The sequence below is a fragment of the Barbatula barbatula genome, assembly GCF_947034865.1.
Source record: "Barbatula barbatula genome assembly, chromosome: 2".
NCBI lineage: Eukaryota > Metazoa > Chordata > Actinopteri > Cypriniformes > Nemacheilidae > Barbatula > Barbatula barbatula.
In genome coordinates, this window is record NC_136767.1 from 23848893 (window position 1) to 23873298 (window position 24406).

Genomic DNA, 24406 nt, shown 5'->3' on the forward strand with positions numbered 1-24406 from the left:
GCAGAATCATGACAGTAACTGGACATTTCTTAATACCAAGCCAGACAATGAGTTGTCATTCATGTCCATGGCTTAAATAAAACAGCCTAAAATGATCATAACTTGCAGTGATGCTGGCCTTAGCTTTACTTTTCATCTGTGTGGTGTTTTTTATCTGACTGTGGACCAAAAAACGTTGAATTATTGCCAAAACTCGTATTCCCAGTCGTGCACTTCGCTCTTCTTGGGAGAACGTACTGTTCCAGAGATCGTTTTGTTATGTTTGTATATAACAATGTGCGTCGTGCTGTGGTGGCTGTATGAGAACTGTAGGCAGGGCTGTCGGGCTGCGTGCAGGGCGCGCTGACGCACGGCTGCTGCTGTTGCTGTGAACCGCAGGGATGTCAGACGCGCGCGTGTACGCGAGGATGTGAGAGTAGACACACACGTCTCCCGGCAGCATCAAAACAGGACAGTGACACCTCCTCTCTGACCCGATTCAGTGCCTCAGAGGAAGAGGAGTCAAATAGCGGGTATGCGTCCGCGTCGCGTGTGCGCGACTCTGAGCGCGGTACGCTAACAGCGCGTGCGAATTCTGCGGCAGCTGTGAATGCGGACTGAACGGGAATAACGAAGATTGGAAAAGTCAGCCAGGCATGAAAAACCAGGCTGATCAATGATCAACTAGACGATCGTTTGCATACGTATGCATTGTGCGCAATCTCCGGGTTCTTTCAATGAAATACCACACAGTGGATGGGGAGAGAGGCGCATAGCGTTTTGATGTGAATCGAGACTCATTGGATTCGGTTTAAGTGATTCTGCAGTTTCTGCCAAGAGATCTTACATCAGGTAAGCAGTCAATATTAAGTCTATCGGATAGTTTCAGATGTAAAGAATGTATGGCGTGATTTTGAAAAAACGTTTTGGGCAAAAAAAATAAAAATGTGTCAGAGTTCACGTGCCATCTGCAGTGTTACAGATATATGTTTTAGCCCTTAAAAAGATCAAGATTTTTAAAGGGACGTCCAAAATCTGAGACAACCTGTGAAAATGTTTCTATTATACGTTTTGTTAATGGCAAATTATCATCATAAATTATATGAATTCAATCTTAGAACAATTAACATGAATTTAGATACAATGTTCTTAAGTGGGTCCAGGGTCCCTTTTTGTTGTGGTAAATTTATTTTGAACTGGAAAAAAAACTTATTGCAAAAGTTATTGGCAAGAGCCCATGGGGTAATCTCCCCAAAACATAGAAATATTTTTTCTTCACTGCATGGCTATTTGTTTTAAATATGACAATTTCTCAATTGTAAAACCTTATTTGCACATTGGATTTTGTCAATGTGTTCTCAAACTTCCGTATAAGAGAGTGCACATGTTGCTGCCACTTTTATCACTATTTTAATAACCTGTTTTTTCGAAAGTATAAAACGGAATTTGCCATCACTTCTTCGCCAGTCATCTTTTCAGAAGTGTGTTTTATCTAACACACTTTTAGGAATTTGCAAAAAGAATATGACAAAGTTAGGTAAATTATACAACCATCAGCTACTATCAGCGTCTTTCAAACTCAAAGTAAAAATGATGACACTCATTCAGTTGCACCATTGCGGTTATATAAACATGTTGATACGTAATGACAGACTATAAGTCTGTGATTCTGAAACAGGATCATTGTTTTGACGGCAGTGCTCCATAGTGTGATCTCTGTTTTTCTTTAAGGGTCTTTATCATCAGGCACTGAATTCCGCAAGCTCGGGAATGTTCAGGAAGAGCAATTGGACTCTTTGTGTCTTGTGAACACAACATTGGTATTACATTTACATTTAGTCATTTAGCAGACGCTTTTATCCAAAGACTTACAGATGAGGGAACATTGGAAGCAATTATAACAACATAGGCAACAAAATACATAAGTGCATCAAAACTAGTCCATTAAAGCCTAGCAAAGTATACAAAGCTAGAATAGTGTGGTTAGTATTTTACTAGTTAGTATTAATATCCACAAGAGCCAGATTTGCACATCACACAGAACTCAAGACTGTTCACACAACCGAAAGACTCCTTCATTACAAAGTTGTCTGAACAGCTTAACTTATAAGCAACAATAATGTTTATTAATTAGCTTTAAAGTATTAAAGCAACAAATGTATTATGATTCTGCCTGTATTCATCCACATTCCCAGAATTCCGTGCATGGAGAATAGAAACGATAATTATAAACTCATCTCTCATTTTCACAGCGGACATTTGAAATGTAAGATGGTTTTGAAAAGGCTTTCTCCCCTTGCCTTCCCCTCACCATCCTAAGTGCTAAAACATCTATAATGAAATTGAGCTCTCTGTTAATGTGTCATCTCTGAAATGACGGTTGTCTGAAGATTTCTTTCTTATTTTTGAAAGAAAGGCCAGACCAAACTAGTAAATGTAAAACAGATAGAGGTAATAAATGACGACATGAATATTCAAACAGCTTGGAGGGATTTTGGTGAATGAACACATCAGAACCTTATGGGCACATTTGAACTCATTTCATTTTTAATTCCATGCTGGAATATTAGTCTTTATAAGTGGTTTTGCTCTGTTGAGTTGATCTGTTTGTTTGTATCAGACTCTGAGTGCACTGGGCTGGGTCTTTTTATCTGATCATCAGGGTGAGATTAATTATTCTTTGTATCTGCGAGATACATGACTCAGATGATCTTAGGCTATGTTCCACGTGACTTGTTATCGGACACAAAACGCTAGATTTGTTGGAAGCTGGGGGAAATTGGTGATTAAATTTCTCTGACAAAATCTGTGATGTGGACATAAACCGGCTGCTCTTTTTGGGTTTCAAACCAGAGTTCATATTTACATAAGACATATTAACATAGATCATTTAGTTGTTTTTTAATATGAAATGTTACAATGAATATTAAATATGACATAGACCTTTTTATAAAATTTGATCTAAGCACCTGCAGTTATATCGCACGGTGTAACCCTTTTAGCACTGAAGGGATTTTCAGAAAAGCTCTCATGAAAGATCTGTTCTGAAAGTTGCAAGTTAGGTAAGAATCTAAACTGGAGTTCAGCATTCGGATAAAGTAAATCAATCAACTATTTCCCTGGGGGTTGTGACTGTTCAGTGCACATTAGATGTCACATTGAACATTATCCATGTGTCCAGGGCCAAATGTGGAACAAACAGAGTTTGTCTCAGCAATTGACAAATGTGAATAAAATGCATTTATAATATTATATATAAATTAGCATTATATTATAGAAATGGTTTGATAACATGGTCAATAATTCACAATAACGGTCAAATCACAATATAGGCTACTGTATACTGAATAAAAGAAAAATGATGCCATGAAGTAAATCTTATATTTGGTCAATGAATCGCACTTAAATTTAAGTTTGGAGGCAGAGAGAGTGTTTGTAACCATTGTGACTCTTAAGGCAAAACTCTAAATTTGGTGCTGAACCGTTTGCAATATTACGATATGTGTAGAATTCACATGATATTGATATTTATATCACGATTCTTGAAAATATAATGGCATTTTGCGTGTAGACATATTCGTGATCTAGCGGGTTTAGACTGGTTCTGACACAGGAAGCTGCATGCAAACATCAAATCTATACTGTAGGTTAACAGACTGACAAGGTTTGAGCATTATTTGTGCATGCTTACATTTGGATTTATATATATAGAATAATCTATATACTGTATCTTTATAATCAGTTACATAAACGCAATAGATTAGGCTATGTAAATGCTTTTCCATGCCTATATTGCATTTTACACAGACAGTTTTAAGATTTCTTCATGTGTTCTTCATGTGAATATTCACTAATGTGGAGCATCTAAACAAACGTCCAAAATCTAGATGTTCTGAGAGCTTCAGTAAAATATCAGCCATGTAAACATTTCAACACTGTCTTTCGATTCTCTGTCTCTGGGTAACATTAAAATATGTATTTTGACCGTCCTCTGGGCTCGGGCTGGGTTTCTCCTTGATTTACCCTTTATTGCTTTCTCTGGACTACATTCATGTGCTAAATTTCCTCTTATCAGCAACAGAGTGTATGAGCTGAAGACATACTGTCCATCTCTGAACTCTCTCCTGACCTTGGCAGTCAGGAGTTGATTGCATGTCTGCAGATGTGTCTCTTGGCCTGCATATAAATGTGCAGGTCTTGGAGGTGGTTTATTGTGAGATTTTCTTGCTGGAAACCAAACCAAACTGGCTAGTGTCGACTAAATGTGAGTTTTGTTTTTGTACCTTCAAAGATCGAGAGAGGCATTGCATGCACTTAAATCAATCTTTTTCAGCTGTGTGAGAGCCCAGTGTGTAATATCTTTCTTTGATCATCCCCATTTTATGCTTGACACTTCGTTGACTCACAGCATTGGGGTGAGAGATGAATTCAGCTCTGAGGAAGATCAGAGTAGGTCTATGAGTTGGTCTGAGCCTCACTGTAAGCAATGTTTTTAGTAAAGATGGCTGGCTGTCAAAGCTTGTGTAGTCATGCCAAGGTAAGCATAATATCTGCTGTTAATACTTGGCACAGAGAATGGGCTTTAAAGGTTCGGTCAGTAATATCTAGTGGCAAGGTTGCGAATTGCAACCAACCGCAGAATCGGTGGCCGGCTGAAGGAATGACGAGAAGGGAACAGGCGGCTCGGGATTGGAGGCCTCGGACGAGGACCCCCAGGATTCCCGTCTCCCACGCTTGCCACCAAAGCTGACTGCGGGTGGGGAGGCTGTAGGTGGTGGAGCAGATGGTGTGGTGATGCCCATAACCCCGATCTGCAGGGCACGACCCTCTGGAACTGCGGCCAGCGGAGATGAATAGCCAGGTTGGCCTGAGACCCTAAACTCAGAGCGTGCGACGGCGCACCTCCACACATCCTCAAACTCCAACGGCCTCAGCGATCTCATCTCCGCTGGCGAAAGAGGGTCCCTGAGACCGACGTTAAAAAGCACCGCCAGCTCCTCCTCCCCACGGACCATCTCCTCTGCGGCATCCAGGAACCTGCCCAAATAACTTTCCAAGTCCATGCTCCCTTGTTGGACGCCACAGAGGAGACGAGGTTTCCGGGACTGTGTCGTCATTGCTGCCTGCTGGGTTCAATATTGGCTCGTTCGTTCTGTCATGAAACGTGGTGGAAGAACCCAATTGCAGGCAGCGTTTGTGAAGGGGTTAACAAGACTTTTAATAAAACAAAACAACCACCCACAATGGGGGAAAATACTACTCAAACTAAATACAAAAACCAAACACTTCCCACATGGGGGGGCAAAAACAAAACTACTAGGAATCTTAAACAGGAGTATACATACAACACAACGGGAACTCTGAACATGACCAAGGGAACAAGTACAACGAACGAGCACAAGACAATAGACATGAGGGCATCTTATAGGAAAACTAACAAAGGAGATAACAATGGGCAGGTGTGGGTACTGAAACACTCAGGGAAGGTTAACGAGACAGAAGGGCGGGAAACACCGACGAGACACGAGAAAGCACATGGCAAGTCAGAATCAAAACAAAGCCATGTCTTTCTCACACAAAACCTAAGGCTATGCCATGACTCCGCTGCAAGACCAAGAATAAACATGGAAAAAACATGTTGTCATGATTCCGCCATCATGTCATGTTTCTTCAAGTTAGTCAGCAGTTATAGTGGACACAAAACACTTTTCTGTAGTGCACTGTAAACAGAGCTCTGTAAATTACTTATATGGGGGATTTATTAACTTTGCGGGGACTTGCGGAAAGACTACAAACCTATATTAAGGAGTCGGACAGACAATGTGGAAAAATATTTAGAAGATAAGATCAATTAAAAAATAGATGTAAAATATACTTAAACATCAAGAGAACAGCTGTATATAACAAACAGAGACTCGCACTTTACGTCAGTGGCTCTTGTCAAAGTGGCACATCAAAACTAAATCGCAAACCGTGCTTCATTGATTAAACCTCAAGTAGATGGCAGACGCGTGTTGAATTAACACTTTACAGCAATAACAACAGCTTTAAACAGCGGTTCAGAAATAAACATAAAAACTTAATATACACGCAGCTCATCGGATAGAGAGAGAGACTCACAACAAGCATCTGTGTTACATCGACCAAAGACAAATAGATTAATTAATACAACTATATTACAATTTCACATAGGTTGAGATGTATTCCATATTTATCTATCTTGTATTAAACATTTAAAATTGTATTTTAAAACACGAAATGTAAATTAATATATAGAGTTTTACATTTTCTGTCGTGTCACGTACCACCAGGGGTCAAGTACCAGTGGTACGCACACCACAGTTTGAGAAACAATGCTCTACACCCATAAAGAAACTGTAAATCTGTTGATATTTTTTTGATCAGTTACAAGAAAAGCCTAAAGAATGGTTCAGCTACAGAACAGCAGCATTCATCCCAGTCAGCTTTTCAGATTAGTACTGGATTACCAGCATCACTGGGCTTTTCTAGCAAATAATACTAAAGTAATCACTCTTCGGACAGGTGGTGAGCCATATTTTCCTTAATAGAATAAAACGTCCGGTCAGTGCAGTTATCTGTTAGCAGCGGATTGTTTGGGGTACCGGGGTGCATTATTACTGTTTGGAAAAGTGATAATAATGCAAGTTATAATAATTCAATAAATCATAATAATGCATTGTTTAATAGGCTGATCAGTTTTGATCTAAAGCCTTTTTTAGTATTTATTTTCGAAGCAATAAATGTTTTTAAGTCTGACCAAAACATACACAGCTGTTCTCCGTGCCCACAGAGGTTTGTAAAGAATGACTGTTCTTTTGTGTTCTTATGAAGGTGTAAGCAGGGTGTGTTTGAAAGCTGGACTCCAGATGCTTTGGCGTCTTAGTTTCTTCAACTCTTCGCAGGTCTAAGGCATGACTGATTATTTCACTGCATGGATGATCAACCTGAGGTCAGTTTGATTAATGACTGTGGTAAAGCACTGTGGGAAACTAGCCATAATAGAGAATAATCACAGTGAAGCTAAAATGTTGTATCACAATTATAGTACATTGGAACACATCACCGTAAAGTTAATTGAGCTATTCTATAAATTCAGCTATGAGCGTGAGATAATGACCATCAACTTATTTACTTTACTGCACTTGATGGGATGCTAAACATCGCATAGCAAAGATAAGATTATTTATAATGAATGAGTGATAGGTATGGCATCAACCCAAACAACTTCAAAAATCAAAATAATTGGGACACTGGCCAGGCTTTATCACAAATGACACGAAGAGCCTGACACTTCTATAATGGTGCGCAAGAATGTCACAGATGTATTCTAGGTTGATCTGTTGGTCTGCTCTTCGTTATGGAAACCTGCATATGGCTTATCAGAGTTCTCTTGCTATGACAAAAGAACATTTGAACACAAGGTGATGGTGTAGCTTGGCGTCAAAAGGTAGGGTTTCAGTTGTAGCGACCCTCAGCCATGGACCATAGGCGCTCTTTAAAGAACTTTAACGTTTTTAATGACTAGTAAGGGGAGGATTGAGAATGAATAAACCTTAGATTGCTGACTGCAGCATCTGTTTTCAACAAAGAAGCCACTTCTCCAGATATTTAAGCAAAGAGTATAGAATACCAAGAGGCGAAACTCAATGGAGCTTTCAATTGCAACACCAGCGCCCTGAGATTTCGGGGTGAAAGCGACTCTTATTTTGCTGTCGCGATGGCAATATCAGCTGCTTTGTAAAGAAAACATAAAAGCTCAAATTCAACTTGAATGATGACAAAACATGATGACAAAAGCCTCGGCTCGCTACAAACCATGTCAATTATAAAGCATTTTCACCCCAAAAAGCACCAGAGTTTCGCCTCTTGGTATTCTAAACTCTTTGATTTAAGGGTGTTGACATTTGCGTACATTGCAGGTTTAGGAAAAAACGGGGGGGTTAAAAAGGATCTATGGTCCATTTGGTTTAGCACATACAGAAGAAATTGACTGTGAATGGTTTTATTTCCATCAACTTGTCTTTTGAATTGCAAAAAGGCAGATCTGTGATGATGAATTGGCCCAATCTGTACATTTATTCACTGGAAAAAAAGGGTTAATCTGTCACTGTTTTACTGCCTATAATAGATACCCTTCTCAGCAGCATGGCTGTTTCTTTATTGAAGGCTAGACCGGCTACTGAATCTGACCTGGAATAATGAAGAAACAATTGTGTGAGCGAGAGACACATGACCCTGAGAAAGAGACTAGTGAAAGAGAAAGAGAAAGGAAATAATAGGGATCTCACAGTGGTCTTGAGATAAGATTCAGCTTGTCAGGAGGCTTGTAGCAAGCAATAATTACCCACTGGGAATAACAGACCTGTTCTTGTTCAATGGTGAACTCTTCTATTGGCTCAAAGGATGGGCTTTGTGGGTGTGTGTGAACCCGAGAGGGTGGCCATACACAGGGCCACCAGAGTCTGGGGATCGGCCAATATTCACTCCAATAAGGATGTTGGATGCAGTTACCAGCCACAATGGCAGCAATGTGAGATCAACTTTCACTGATGGAATGGAATTGAACGAAATGAAAATGAATGGCAGTTAATGGATAAGAATGGCACTCAGTTTAATGAAACGAAATAGAATAGCCCGGAGCACATTTTGGGTAACAGTAGAATGCAAGTTAGAGAAATACAATATATGCAAATATAGAGTGAAATATAAGACGGCTTTGTAAATTAAAGAGAGAGGAAGGATTCCCTCCATTTTCCACTAGATTTAAAAGTCATTTAAAAAAGCAGTACAACTCTCAATCTGGGGAATTGAGCTGATAATGCTTAATTCTATTAAATTCATTCCTATCCTGGTGTAATGAATGCACATGGGAGATGAACAGCTGGACTGAGTGAGACAGATAAACAGCCTGCTGTTGTTTTCAACCTCTGTTTTGGCATTCTGTTCATCATAAGCCAATAATATATTGCTAAACATGGATAAAAACCTGTAATAAAGGAGATAACTTAAAGGAAAAGTTAAGTGAACAAATTTTAAATACTTTCACTATTTACTCACCCTCTTGTCATTTCAAACCTAAATGACTTCTTCTGCAGAACACAAGAGAAGATATTCTAAAGAATGCTGGTAACCAAACAATGACATCACTTCTATTGTATGGACTTGTTTTGGTCACCAACATTCTTCAAAATATATCATACAGGTTTGAAATGACAAGAGTGTGAGTAAATGATGACATGACAGAATTTTCATTGACCCAACTTATTAAATACAGCCGCAAAAAATATTAAGAGACCATTTCAAAATTATTTTGAGTTTTTCTGAATTTATTATTTACAGGTATTTGTTTAGACACAATTATCATTTTGTTTCATTCTTTGAACTACTAACAATATTTCTCTGAAATTTCAAATAAAAATATTGTTTATCAAATTTTGTTTATCACAATTTTCATGTGTCTTGTCGTGCTGTCAGTCTTTCACATTGCTGATGGATGACTTTATGTCACTCCTGAGGTTGGTTTTTGTAGAAATTCATCAGACACTGAACTGGAATGGCCACAATACATCTAGAAATGCTTATACAATTGAAATTTGGAACAGACCAGCTTTAAATATATAATAAAACAGAAAACAAAACAATTACAATGACTGTCTGGAAAACTTGAATCTGATGCAACATTTTGTAATCACAAGGTTTTAGAATTGACAGTCGGCCCTGGCAACCAATATCCAACACTAGACTATGCTACTTTTATATCTATTGTGGCGCTGTGGTGTCTCTTTCATCTCACATAATGCAATAATTTTCGAATCAATATTTCATGTTTGTTCATTTATTTATTTATTGAGTAGCTGTGTATTGATGAACAGTCTGCCGGTCATTAATGCAAAACAAACTTAATAAAACCCTGTGTGAACTTTTAAATAAGACACTTTTCACCCTGCTGAGGTTTTAAGGACTGGCTGACTGTACATCATTCATTACTTAACCAAATGCAATGTAAACAAATGATCGGAGCATGCACTTTTTGCAAATGTCACTGGGATTTGCATTCAAAAGCAAACTACAGTTCAACTGTTGTGCTGACTTAACACAAATTCTGCTTGCGTAATGGATTCGCTGTTGTTTTAAAATGCTGTCAGCTGACCTTTTTTTGTAAATAGTAATTTGTGTAAATCATAAGTACAGTAAATATTAGATATTCAGACTCAAATCACTATATACAAAACAACAGTAGCACTCTGTTGAACTGCATTAGCGCAGTGTTGTATATACAGCACCTTAGATCTATTCCATGTAGACCCCCAAAAATTGAAACCTGGGGCAGTGTGTCTGGTAAACTTCTGTCGTAACTTACGCGGATATGAGGCATTTTAGCTCTGGAGGATGAGTTTTCTTTGGACCAATCATCAAGTGATTCGCTCTCTCTACCAAAAGAGTTTATAATGTTGTCAGGCGCATTTGGAATGTCAACAGCGAGTCGGTAGAGAGGTCTGGTTGAGGTAATGGGTAAAACGATTGCGATATGAAATTATTCTGTCAACTGTGGAATTTTGCCATTTCAGACAAACATGCAGAATAAGCACAGCTCAGGACAAAAAGCGCGTAGGAAATGATAATGGCTTCCTTCACCATTGTGTTGTACAGGTCTGAGAACTTGACTTTTGCTGCAGGGAGGTCAAATTAGATAATCTCCTTTTGGCAGTCCTGGGTATTAGCCTACATACTGTTCTGTTGTATGAGGGTCCACGTGATTGTGTGCGTTCGTTTACGTTTTTAAAAAACTGTTCTTAGACTTTTAAAAAGGTGCTGCAAAACAGCAGACAACACAAAAGAAGATATTTTGAGGAATTTAGGAAAGCAAACAGTTCTGAGTCACCGTAGACTAATATTTTAATTATTTCTCCTATGGTTGTCAATCATGTCCCAGAAATGTAAGTGTAAGGAACAAGACGGGACGAGAGCCGTGAGGGAATGGCTGAGGCCGGTGTTGGAGTGATTATAAGTGTCAGCTGCACGTTGCACTGGTCTCGCATCTCTCACGGAGGAGCTCCGGGAGCATAAAAGGACGAGCGACAGGAGGGTACGACGAGAGAGTATGTTGTGTTTGTATTGCTAACATTTTTCCAAACATCAACAGAACAAAGAAATTGATACAGGTTTGGAACACTTGGGGGGAGTAATTCATGACTCATTTTGGGTGTAGTATTCCTTCAATAAATCACTATTAAATCATCACGTATATATATTTTTCAGCTAAATATTTTATATATTAACTTATTTTTTGGGTACAAATGTGTCATATGTGTTTCCATAACCTCATACCATTATAACTCATGCCTCAGTGTTGCTGATTCGGCAGGGAAAGACATTTTTTTTCTATCGACCACTGTTAATGTTTTAATACATTTCAGCAGAATCCCATGTAAATTTAGCATATACCCAGAACAAGCAGGTACCTTTCTTCTCTCGCTCCTCCTGTAAACATTTTTCTCATATCTCACTGTTACAAACATATATATAAATAGCCCCCACTTCTATGATGTATCTTCAACCCACACCCCTCAAGTCTCACCAGCTCTTTATCTTGTTTTTGCCCATTTTCTTCATCTCTGTCTCTTGCGGTCTCAGCTCATTTTTTATCCATATTCAGAATGGTTTCTGAAGGGAAGGATGAAAACTTTAGTGCTGGGTGAGGGATCTAAGAAGCAAGGACATTCTCACAACACGCACATCTTAAGGTGTTTTAATGTCTTTGAGAGACACTCGGCTCTACTGACACTCTGCATCAAGAGCCAAACTGTGCCTTCCTTCTGCTGTCCCAATTGTTTTAATGAGATTAGCCGATCCAGAGCTCATCCCCTGCGATGAAAAGCATACTCAGTACTCGTATTCAGTTACCATACAGAAATACTAAGAGCCCATTCATTCAAAACACATTTTCCAATAAAAAATATTAAAAAGAGTTTAAAACAAAGACAATTAATGATGTCTTTAAGCCTCTCGGATGCTTAAAAATAGGGGTGTGACGAGAAACGAAACTGAGTTCACGATAACTTTAGTCATTATAAAACTTGTACTTTATGAAACAAATTAAAATTATATTTAAAATAGTTACTATGCTAACAATATGTACATGTATAATAAACAATATGTAAATAATACAAAATGTCACAAACTCAACTGATAAGTAGCTCAGTGGTAAGAGCATTGTGTTAACGCCGCAAGGTTGTGGGTTCAACCCCAGGGGATTGCAGATACCTATGTAAAATGTATAGAATAATGTTATGTAAGTTGCTTTGGATAAGTGCGTCTGCCAAATGCATAAATGTAAAGAGCTGTTGTTGTTTTCTATATGCTTTTTTATAGTGCTCCTGTTAGCAGAGGTGGCGATCATATCACAATGTCAATCTTCCTTCCTCCACTGACTGTAACCTCAGAGAAACAGTTAAAATTACATAAACATATCATGTTTTATGCTTACATTGCACATAAGGGAGAGACATATTATCTGTTTTTGAAGAGGTTTGACTGTGAATGTATTTAAAATAACGTAATTTGAATTTATTATTGCTATATTGTACTTGTGGTACAGTCGGCTTTGGCTGCAGTTCAGCCGCGCACACCCAAAGTGCTGCTGGCAGGGGGGACCACCGAAAAATGTTGTAGACGCAAGTGAACGTTGAAACCAGTTCGTCTAGCGTGTTTACATTAAAAAACGGCGGGAAAGTAGGGCTGCAGGATGACAAAAACTGTAGCTCTGCTCACAGTACACACTTACTTTTTTTTGTGTTCTGTACACCAATGAAAACAGGGTACGCCACAACAAAATGATGAAATATGTAATATTTCATCTAGATTAAAGACACATCTTTTCTGCAAAGCATTCACGTAATGCAAATATGCTAAATAAACCACCGGGAGACTGCATTTATTAGATACTATTTACTAGAATAATAAATAGTATTATTAACTTGTTATATTAACACCACGTACTGTGTTTTACTTTTTTTTTTTCGGTTTCTATTTTCCCATGTAAAGCTGCCTTGGAACAATGTACATTGTGAAAAGCGCTATATACATAAGATTTAATTGAATATATTTTGAAGTCACACAGGTTGAATTTAGGCTCCCTAAAATGGTCGCAATTTCGGACTCAACACCTCATGCCAATTGCGTGAGGATATTGTGTAACGATATTTCGTCACACCCCTACTTAAAAGTGTAACTTCTTTTTTTTGTAATACATTTTTGTTTAATAATGTAAATAATTAAAGCATTTTTAAATAATTCTATTGTACTAGTTAATATTTATGTAATAATCATTACCAATTTTTACCCACTGAAAACAATAAAAATTTTTAAATTAATGCATTATTTTAGGTTACAAAACAGAGTTTTGATTAAAATCAATGAAAAAATGTTTAGCCTTCTGGTTGTTAAAAAGCAAAAACATGTGTAAGGGAATGTGTAATGGAGTAACCACCAGGTTCTAGTATAGCCCTCTATGTAGTTTGTGAATTCCCTAGTTGTTCAGATATGATTTAGGATTTGATGATTTTGACAGTATTATTTTTTGTTCAACTTTTTGTAAATCTTTTGTCAACTTGGTTTGATAAGTACCAAGTTTTGCATTATGCCTACAGTCAAACATTACAATTTTGTTATAAAGGGAACACATGGAAAGCCTTTTTGATGGCATTGTGTAACTTCTAGGTTCCTTTGTGTGGGTGGATGTGTGTATATGGGAGTGCAAAATTTGCTCTATTGCAGCCTTTCCAGTTCATTTTTTTGTGTTTGTGTGTGCGTGGATGACTATTTAAATATATATATATATATATATTGTCACAGACACACCAGGCTCCACCCACTCCCAAGCACCACATGCAACATCTCCCGAGTACTGATCACAAACACCTGCAACTCATCAGTACCTCATCCCGTCCTGCACTTGAGCCCCACGCATTCACACAGTCACTGACCGGTCTTGTTAGCACTACGCTTACAACAAGGACGCTACCAAGCTACTTACCTGGTCTCTGTGTCGTAACACATTTGTTTTGTGTGTTCACAGAGCTAACATGACAAAAGTATTCAATTGTCATCTCATTCCGATGAAGCTACGATTTTTAAACTGAGGTGGATCAGAGCAGCATGTCAGATGTTATAAATATGAAACATATACTTATGCTACATATACAAAATAATTAATGCTGATTATTGCCCTCGATGTTTTGATTTGTTACTTTCAAATATTAGAGGTGTAACGTTTTACACGCAGAACAAGCCGAGAAGCTATTATAGATGATTTTATTGCTGTTTTTGTGCTTCTATTAAAAATGAGCTCCATTTTTCTGCCACGTGACTCGCTTGACTTTCGTGTGCGGTGATGTCATGTGCAAGGGCTGCCGCTGAACGTCAAAAAAAAGCTTTGTTCAACTATGTGGAATCAGTTGTCAATCAACAGAAGTAGCGAATACAATGGCCAATTGGCTGTCGGGGTGTTCAGTGCCACCCTGGAACCCCCTCTGGCTCCGCCACTGGTTAAGGATACATATTAATGTGTTGTCCTTGACTGAACACAACCATTTAGATACTTGTTCCATGAAACCATACACCATGAAAAAGTTTAAGAACCTTTATTTGTTGAACTTTTCAACTTTCTTTCCCTTCTATGGAAAAAGAAAATGGGCAAGGAAATACTTTAGGTGGGAGGCGAGAAAATATAAATAAGACAATCAGCCCTTATGTAAGGAGCGTGAGAAAGCTGCAGTGGGAAATTGGTGATAAATTCATGAAGAAGAAAACTATTTTATGACTTGTGGAGTTATCATTAGCTCTGTGTTTATTTGCGATAACATTTCAAATAGCTGAAGTTAACAAATAATATTTGACTTTCTACTTTGGAACATCTGGTATATTAGATTCTTGTAAATATAATGTACTGAAAATGGAGGTGTATAACAGGCATATAGTGAGCAAGGTGACGTTTGGGAGAATGAAGGAGAATGTATCTTTGAATATGGATTAGGTTAAGGATTCATTTAATACCTGCTAGAAGTCCAGGATTGTGTTGACCTGTAGAGAGGAATAAGTCTAGACTAACTGCAAATAACAGACAGGATTATACTATGTCTCACTATCATTTACTGTAACGTCTACAACATATTTAACATTTGTGTGTATGTAATGATTATGAAAGCGTAATTTTGAGTTGAACCTATTGTACACAACTCAAATTGTTTTAGTTTAACTGAAGGCAGCTATGCATCGTATTGTTCTTGTGTTATGTCAAGAATCTGTTGGTGGAGGTTTGACTGACATCCAGATAAGACAATCCATCCTCTGGCCAGCCTCAAAAAGAAAAAATAATCTCTGCCCTCTTCTCTGACTGATATGCAGAGGTCAGCGAATGGCAGATTGAAGAGGCCGGGTATGTGCGTGTGCTTTTTAATCTTTGCTCTTTGCTTTGATTTAAGATATGTCTTTGTCTCCAGGGCATGAGAATTTAATGCTAAAACATCACGGATAAATGATTCTCTAGTGAGCTTTTGTTTAACATCAGTAATGCAGGAGGTTTATTGAGAGAGATCATATTTTGGAGGTGGAGAAAAGGAAATTGCTGTTATATGGAAGCCTCGTCCAGGAAGGGAGAGCCACACTCCTTGCAGGAAGGATAAGTAAAAAATAATTCCAGCTTGACTACAGGGTGGAAAAATAGACTGTTACTGGAAGTTAATTAATGGCGCTGTTGACCAAAGGTGACACAGGAAAGCGTGAGACTGAGATGGAGTAGAGTGCGTCTTGGGTTAACTGTTTGTCTTATCTCTATATGTCCATATTTAGTACACATTCTGTTTGCATCGATCTCCATAATGAAAACAATGTTTGCTCAAGGAGCCAAATGCATTGCGGAATTATAGGAATATGAGTTTGTTTAAAAAACCGAAGCAATCATCATAAAACCTTCATGCGGTGCTTCAATAAATATTATGTGTTTTAATGAGAGTAAAAACAAAATATCTAATCAGTTCAATGGCCACAACCTCATTATCCTGATTGAAATGGCATGAGAGAATTTCAGGTCAGTTATTTTTGAGGTCTAGCTATTGCTAGTTGTATATGCTAGTTGTGTAATTTTTTGGAGGATCTATTGACATAAACGCAATGTAATATGCATAACTGTGTGTTAAGAGGTGCAAAAAGAACTTACATAATGAAGTGTTATGTTTTGATTTACTCCAAATAAGCTATTTCTATTTACATACATTGCGAGTCCCCTGGCATGGAATCTGCCATGTTTTTTCTACAGTAGCTCGAACTGAGCTACTGTTCTTTACAACGCACTTTCACAAACACGTTATCTCCTTCGGCAAAAAAGTGGCACACATCTTATTCTTTGAAAGTGCTTTGAAAGGGAGGGGGAGAGGTGGAGTGAGCCATTGGTTGCTATTCGCAACCTCACCACTAGATGTCGCAAAATGTCATACACTGGACCTTTAACATCAGGTATATTAGATTCTTGTAAATATATGCAACCTCAAAACCCACTGTACATCACATGTCAGACTTGCACATTGCACATAGCATCTGGAAACTGTACATTGTAAGAAACAATACAATAAACCTGCAAACAACACATATTCATTTACACAATATTATATGTTGTTTTTCTCTCATTATATATGTATCCCTCATCTATGTTTGCACCATGTGTACACTTTCTTCTGCACTAAGCTCCTGCCGCCAAGTCAAATTCCTTGTGTATGTAAACATACTTGGTTATAAAGCTCCTTCTGATTCTGATTCACATAGAGAAACATGCTATGAACTTCAATTATCGCTAGCTTAGCGCATTTGAGTAATTTTGTATACTTTTAAATAGCATTATGTGCATCTTACCTTATAATTTTTTGGACAAGAATAACTTAATTGCGAAAAAATCCGATTACAGAACCAAATACTGTATGTCGTTGGTCACAATATCTAGAAGATTCACGTGTTTGTTGTTATAGCTAACATTGGACAAGTTCTTCTGTTTTCATTTTTAGCTAAAGTGAGCAAGAGACTAAATTAAATCTCATTAAATCTTTAATCATAGTAAATCTATAAAATAAGCATATTACTGTACCAGTATATTCAATTCTGCAAGCCAATTGAATGACATGACTTCGGTTTCTTGGATATAATATGTGCTATCTGAATATACAATGATGCATTGTACCCAGCAAGAGTTCTTTATTATTTAGACTAGGAATCTGAATCCTTGAGAAACATCAAAAGCATTGGAATGAACAATGAGCATACAGCAGACTTATGAGAAGAGCGCAGTTATAAGCTGAATAGAGCACTTTGTCCTCAGCGTTTAAGCTCTCAGACACAACTCAATTCTGTACAGACTGAAAATAAAGTACTTTAAAAGAGACGATTTTTAGGCCTGTACCGCTTGCTATGAAAGATGAGCTTTTTTATTTCTTATCGGCTTAATGAGCATCGTCATTATTTATTTTGCAGCCAGCATGGGTTACATACCTGTATGCGTTCTGAGTTTCATGTCTCTTAAAAATTATTTAGGTGTTCATAGTCGTTTTTGCCATTGTTTGTCCTGTTAAGGTGTGTGCTCTTTTAAAAGAAATGATCCTATGTCATATTAATATTCTCTCTAATAAACTCTCTTTGAGGACAAATGAGAAAACATAAACATGCCCAAATATACCGCTTTACAAGCAGAATATCATGCACAAAATCGGGGACATTGTGCAGCAAACATGTAAAGAGATTATTCTTTTTTCTTTGTTCTCTCTCAATCTCTCTTTCTCCGCAAACGAATAAAAGCATGAGGATTGAGGGTAATGGACTGTGTAATATAAAGATTACAATGAGGCACTTCTCTCCAATCCCTCGGTTTAAGCTTCTTAATGCACTTATTGTTTTTTGTGTAGAACATGAAGAAAAATGATTCTATGATTAGCAGATTCTGGGGTTAGACGTTTTATGAAAGCGTTGCTCAGTTTCACTAGGATAGAGAGCAAAGGACAAATTAGGTGTTCTCAAATCAGGTATTGTCCTATTTTGCAGTCTGATCTTGTGAAATGTTGTTTCATGTTATTTGTATCTTTGTCTGTATGTCCCATATCCTCTACGAAGGGTATTTTGCATCAACAATATATTTATTTCTTGCTATGTATTCTTGCCATTTCATAATTTCACTAAGGCTATCTGTGGAAGGCAATCTGAGTAGTGCAACTAAACAAATGCAAAGGGTTAAGACAATCTGTTGCAACAATGTAGCAGACATATCCCCCCAAAAATCTATTACCTGTGAAATGGAAACCAAACCAGATACACAGAGTATGAGTGTTGTTATTTTTAAGATGACAGCTACAGTAGCTTACAGACCACATCTCTACTCTCTGTGCCCATATAAGCTCATGGGGAAAGATTCAGCGTATATACGAGTGTTTGGAGTCGGAGACACCAAGATCTCCAAGAGGTCTCCAATAAACCACCTCACCGCTCACCTGCTATACTCAAGAAAATGGTCTTAAGTGGCTTATAAACAACACAGACAGCAGGATCAAATTGAGGAGAGGAAATCCCTGCAGATTCTCACTGAGAAATTGTTTAAGATGGCACACTAGTAATTAATTGCAGTTGGGCATCGAGCCAGTAAGGACACATGCTAAGAGATCAGACATGTCTCTAATTAAAAAGGCTGGCAAGGTGAGGTCGACTTTATTGCCAAAACAGGTTATGGCGCAGCAGTCCGGAGATGAAATGTTAAAGGAATAGTTCAAACAAAAATGAAAAATCATCTAGTTTTTCAAAGAAAACAGGAGGCAGAACAGGACAGAGAGCAAGAAGAGCCCCTGTGGTTCAGGGGTCATGGCACTATTTATGTGGAAGCTGATGCTGTCATTCTTTACACACTACAGGGGTCTGGCTCGTAAATTGGCGGGGACTGGGAAATGTTTTTGTTAAAGTTCTTCCAGCACACAGAATAGAAGATCGACTGTAATGCCTAACCCTAACCTACAAAAATACCTGTGTCCCAAATATTGATCTTCATTGGTCTGCAACTCTTACGTGGGGTTTTTGTAACTGTAAGCATGACACAAATTGTCAACAAACCGGATGTTCCAAATATGGTAAGAGGTGTTACATTTCTGTCACACGCTTGCAGTATTAGACCAATCACTACGCACTGGTTAACTGGCCAATCATAGCACACCTCGTTTTTCAGAGTGATGAGCTTTGTAAAAAATCTGCACGTTTCAGAGAGGCGTGGCAAAGGGGATGTCTCACAGAAGCGGTGGTATTTTGTGTTTACAGTAGAGCATACACAGGGCACTCTTGTTCAGTGTGTTCAGTGTTCAGTGGCTTTGGTCACCAGCAGTAATGGAATAAGTATTTATGGAATGTCCTGTGGAACATAAACTGAGGTTACGACCCTTAGCTGAAGCAGCCAAGATGAATTCTGACATTGCTGCTCATAATTTTCTCTTACAGAATATTCATAGGTTTATTTGGTGTTTTTAGTAAAAAAATAATTAAAGGATTATTGTAATCTGATGTCATCCGAATTCAATGTTTGCTGAAAGCAGTATAAATTGTTGTTAAATGAAGCCAGCTTCATACAGTATAATGGGCCCAAAGGGATGTATATAAAACATTTAACATCTTCAATTTTATTGTATTAGATTTAAAAAATATATAAAAATGAAAAACAGATTATGCTAAATATTTAGCTTGAATTGAGGTGCTGTGTGTAATCTATGTGTGATCTATTGACAGAAATGCAATATAATATACATGACTATGTGTGTCTTCAGAGGTAAAAAGACCTTACATAATGAAGCGTTATGTTTTTATTAGCTTAGAATGATTTATTTCTATCTACATACATACGTAAATTTGTTATCTCCTTCGGCAAAGAATCGGAAATCTTAATCCTGTGTTAGCCACCATAGTGCTTCGAAAGGGAGGCGTGGAATGAGCCGTTGGTTAGATGCCGCAATGTTTCAAACACTGAAGACTTTTTGTTTATTTAAATTGTAATTGTCGTTTTGGGGGTTTGAAATGTTTATCTAAGAGCCTTTAGTGTTCTTTGGGCTTTTACGATACTAAATCAAACAAATAGACGCCGAAATAGAGTTATACCACAAGAAAACCCCTCTTGCCCACACACGCAGATTTACAAGCACATTTTAAAGACTAGGTTCCACAGAGTTATAAAACATGTGTCCAGAGCAAATAAAAGAGCTTGCAAATAAAATCTTTGACACACTGGCAATCAACATGAATTTTAATGATTTTTCCTTCTCTTTCTCTACCGTCTTGCCTACCTCATAGGTGTTGAGCTATATCTGCACTGAATGAGCCCTGTGTGCTGCCGGTGTAGAATGTTGTCTCGATAACATCAGCCCGACTCCGCTCTGACTGCGGCAGGTGGAAGTCCAGGGGTCAGGTAACGGTGACATTGGGTGCTTGTATGTCCAAACACACACACACTCTCTTTCACATGCACACTCACGCACACTCTGTAGTTTGGAAAATTCCATTACCCCGAGAAGGAGACTGAATATGAGTCTTGGTTTAAACACTCCGGCCGATTGTATTTGCCCACTGTAGACACTGGGGTCTTTGATAGTGGGGAAACAGAATTCATTTCGGCTCAGACATGAACTTATTAATTAAATTAGCCTATACTTTTCTGTATTTTGTATTGGTTTGTTTTTCTTTAAATATTTCTGAAATTCCACCTCTCAACATTTTTAAACATAATATAAAATAAATAACTTGACTTGAAAATTGTGTAAGATTTGTTTTTAGAGAATTTGTCTTTAAATAAGAGTAGTGGTTGTGATTGCAACGGGAAGAACGGCAAATGTGTTTTTCTTTGGAAAACATCTCAAATAAGCGCATCTTAGGATATTTATCAACACTGTCCTTTCAGAACCTTGTACCTCCAAATTCTCAGGAAATGGAAAAAACACTGCACTTTCTAAAGGATTTAATCGCCTACTGTGATGTCAAAGTTGACAAGCACTTTTTAATAGTTGTGATTGGTTAGATATCTGCAAAAAACTGACAAACATAAAGGGTGACCAATAGTGATCATTTATGCCAAAAAATGTTAATCATGAAATTTGAAGAAACAAGGTTTCAGAAGGAGACCAGCGTTTTAACTGTACACTTGACTAAAATGTTTCTGATCATCTTTAAGACCCCAAGAACCTGAATGATAAAATGCCAAGAATATGCTTTTGCAAATTCTATAGCGTGGCAACTTATTTATTTGAGATATTTTTATTTTCAACATAATTCCCAGTTACAATTGTGCTACTCTATAGCTTTAATGGTTTGTAGAGTAAATTGTGTGATAAGACAAAAAACATAGATATATTATCGCATAAATGTAACCTATAGTACTACTGTGTTTGGAGATTTCTTATAAAAACACCTGCTTTTTAGCACAAATAGAGTTGTTCTTTGCTTAGAAACTGCACCAGTATTTAGTCCTTGTTCAGTATCTGTGTCGTTTTTTGGTTTACAGTCTGTGAGTCGGGAGTGAATCAGCACGGCTTTTGATTGACAGACAGCTTGGTGGGAAACAAGGCCTCGGGAGAGCGAGAGTCTGATAACAGGAGTGAAAGCATCGCCACGGCAATATCATCTTTCACTCTTCACTGCCACTCGTCTTTCTCAACATGGCCTCTGCAATGGCACCGCTCTCTTCCGTCCCTGCCTCTTGGAAACCCAACACATTTCTGTAGACTGCTGAAGAGGAGGTCTGGAGACTGCTTTAGACTTTTGAACAGATGAAGAAATGATTAAAACAAGTGTTCTGTGTAAAGTTTTATATATATTGTTCCTACGTTGAGGAATACTTCTGAGGGATTTAAAGAAGCTCATTGTAAAAAAAAAAACGTTTTACAAGGACATCGCTGTCTCTCATTTTATATGTTTCTGTGTAACGTCGAAGGCCAGTGCGTGTGGCTGGCGAGCCCGTCATGGCCAGAACTCTGCTGAAGATCCATCGTTATTTCCGCCGCAAGCCGGTGCGCTTTTTCTCCTTCATCATCCTCTACCTCACCGCTGGCAGCCTTGTTTTTCTTCACTCTGGCTTCTCAAGCGATTCTACCACCAGCGGTTCTGTGAGCGGCCGTGACCCAGTTATATCTGAAGGCGGAGCAGGTGGTGCGAGCCCTACCTCTAACGGTTTGGGAATCATAGGGAGGGTGTTTAAGGAGACACGGAGAGCCCCCCGGAGATTTGGGCCACCTTGGATGAAGGAAAATGGGGTGCAGGAGGCACCAGAGTGGGCAGGGCGAGGAGATCATGCCACCAAAGGAAGCTGGAATCATGGAGCCAAAGGAAGAACAACCAAAGAGATGGATGATGGGAGAGGTAGGAACTTATTCACCGTTACACTTCTGTTTAAGTGCATTTTTGGGGGTCAGCTTGATGTATTTTTTGTTATCAATTTAGCAAAGCAGTAAGAAACCATGATAAACATACAAGGCATACACACAGCATTACATGGTAGTTATAAGCATCCACAAGGAAACAATGAAAAAAAAATGTTCACAGGGTATTAACACCAGATGACATATGTAGTAAAAAAGATTGTTTTCATTTAATGACACAAACCAAAGCACAGTTCTAAACATAATTACAGAATAGGGAATCATAACTGAGTGATACATAATTTCAAGATACATAAACACACTGATTGTTACGAATTCAATGGCTTTCCAAGATCACAACAGAATGGTTCAATTGGTGGTTGAGTCGGTGTAGTGTGGCAATCTGCCTCTGTCTTTGAAGTTTTGAAGAATTGGAGTGGCCTTTTCCTGATTGCTTAAGTAAATAATGAATGTGTGTGTGTGTGTGTGTGTGTGTGTGTCTGTGGTTCTGGTAAACCCTACAATGTGGGTACCATATCTAAGATAGAAGAACCGTTGTTCGACCTTGTGGGGACATTTTTGGTGCTTTTGAGAAAACAGCTTGTAAATCAAACCAAATGATGTTTATCTGAAAATAAACAAAATCAAAAAATTACACAAAAAGTAAAACTGCAGTTAGGTTTGTGAGAGTGTTAGGTTTAGGAGTAGGTTGAGGGGATGGAATATACTGTTTGTACAGTATAAAAATCACTAGTCTATATCTATGAAAATCCCCCCACATGCATTTCTGTGTGTACTTTATAGCCATTACTAATCTTATAATAGGTGTTGCTTACTGCAGCATATAGGCACAACACATTTTGTTCAATCTGGAAATTTTATTCGCAAATGGAAAATTAATGGATTTACCCTTATGTCCTTCTGTGTAACACAAAGAAGAAAAATATTTTGAGATATTTTGTTAGTGGTTTTGTGTCCCTACAGTGGAAGTCAAAGGGGGCCAATGTTGTTTGGTTACCAAGATTTTTTATATGATCATCTTTTGTGTTCTGCAGCAAAAAGGGCGAGTAAACGATGTAAAGAAATTTGGTGAATTATATAAAGGTGGAAATGTGATGCTTTTAATTGAAAGTTTAATTTCAATAATTAATTCCCACATGCACGTCATAGGTTACTCCTGTGCAGATTAAAAATGTGACCTTTTCTAATGTTACTGCATATTCCTGTTTACATTACTGTTCATAAAAGGGAAGTACATTCATCTTTGAAATAAAATCTACTTCCATTAGGTGAGGACATTAAATATAAATGTGACCTGCATCATATCTGACCCTCCAGAAAAGTGTATTTGATGAGGGCTTAGATTATAAACCTAATGTGTGTGTCTACACGTGTGTGCATCATTTCTTTTGCATTTAAATGCAAACTCATGCCAGTTGAACATTCATGCTTGACAGAACTGCCCAGATTTGGCACCACTAAAGCTTAACAGTTTATTTTTCTGTAAAAATGTTCTGGACTAAATCCAGAATAAAGTCCATATGGTTTCATAAGGTGCTTGCTATAGTTTCATAAAAGCCCACAAAAAGGTAAGTGAAAGCCAATTAGTGGACTGTATGTAAGTCTCGGGTCATTACCTTCATCCATATCGAGGTTTCAGAGGCGAGAACAGATGGTTCTCAAGCGTATCCCTCCGGATCCCTAGTTAAACTCAGCTTGATTTACTTTTGACAGTCATACAGTATGTTCCATGATTTTGAAAGCAACATCTGAATAGGCTGTAAATTTGTAGCTACACATTTAATCTCAGAGGAAGTAAAAAAACAGGAAGAAGCTCAGCCCTGCAACATCCTTCTCCGTGCAATATCTAATACCAAATGCGCCAGAGTGCCAACACGTAACTGTGTAATGTCTGAAGTCTGACACTCAGTATTTCGTATAAAAACTCAATTACATCATCTTATGTGTTCATTCAGAGAGAAAAACATACTGTG

The 24406-nt window shown here is 38.0% G+C and overlaps 1 protein-coding gene across 4 annotated transcripts in view; it reads left to right on the plus strand.

Moving 5' to 3' along the window:
• Nucleotides 1-349: 349 nt before the first annotated feature.
• Nucleotides 350-24406, plus strand: part of wscd2 (WSC domain containing 2) — a 32568-nt gene continuing 8511 nt past the window's right edge. For 2 of the 4 annotated variants that reach the window (XR_013787988.1, XM_079480958.1), the window contains exons 1-3: nucleotides 350-831; nucleotides 20356-20470; nucleotides 21560-22413. Coding sequence is in view for 2 of the 4 variants with exons in the window: in XM_079480958.1 (XP_079337084.1) it covers nucleotides 22017-22413 (397 nt within the window). In the remaining 2 variants the exon portion in view is untranslated. Of the gene's footprint in view, nucleotides 832-6831; nucleotides 6950-20355; nucleotides 20471-21559; nucleotides 22414-24406 lie in introns of those variants that run through there. The other 2 variants (XM_079480959.1, XR_013787989.1) reach the window with 2 other exon arrangements.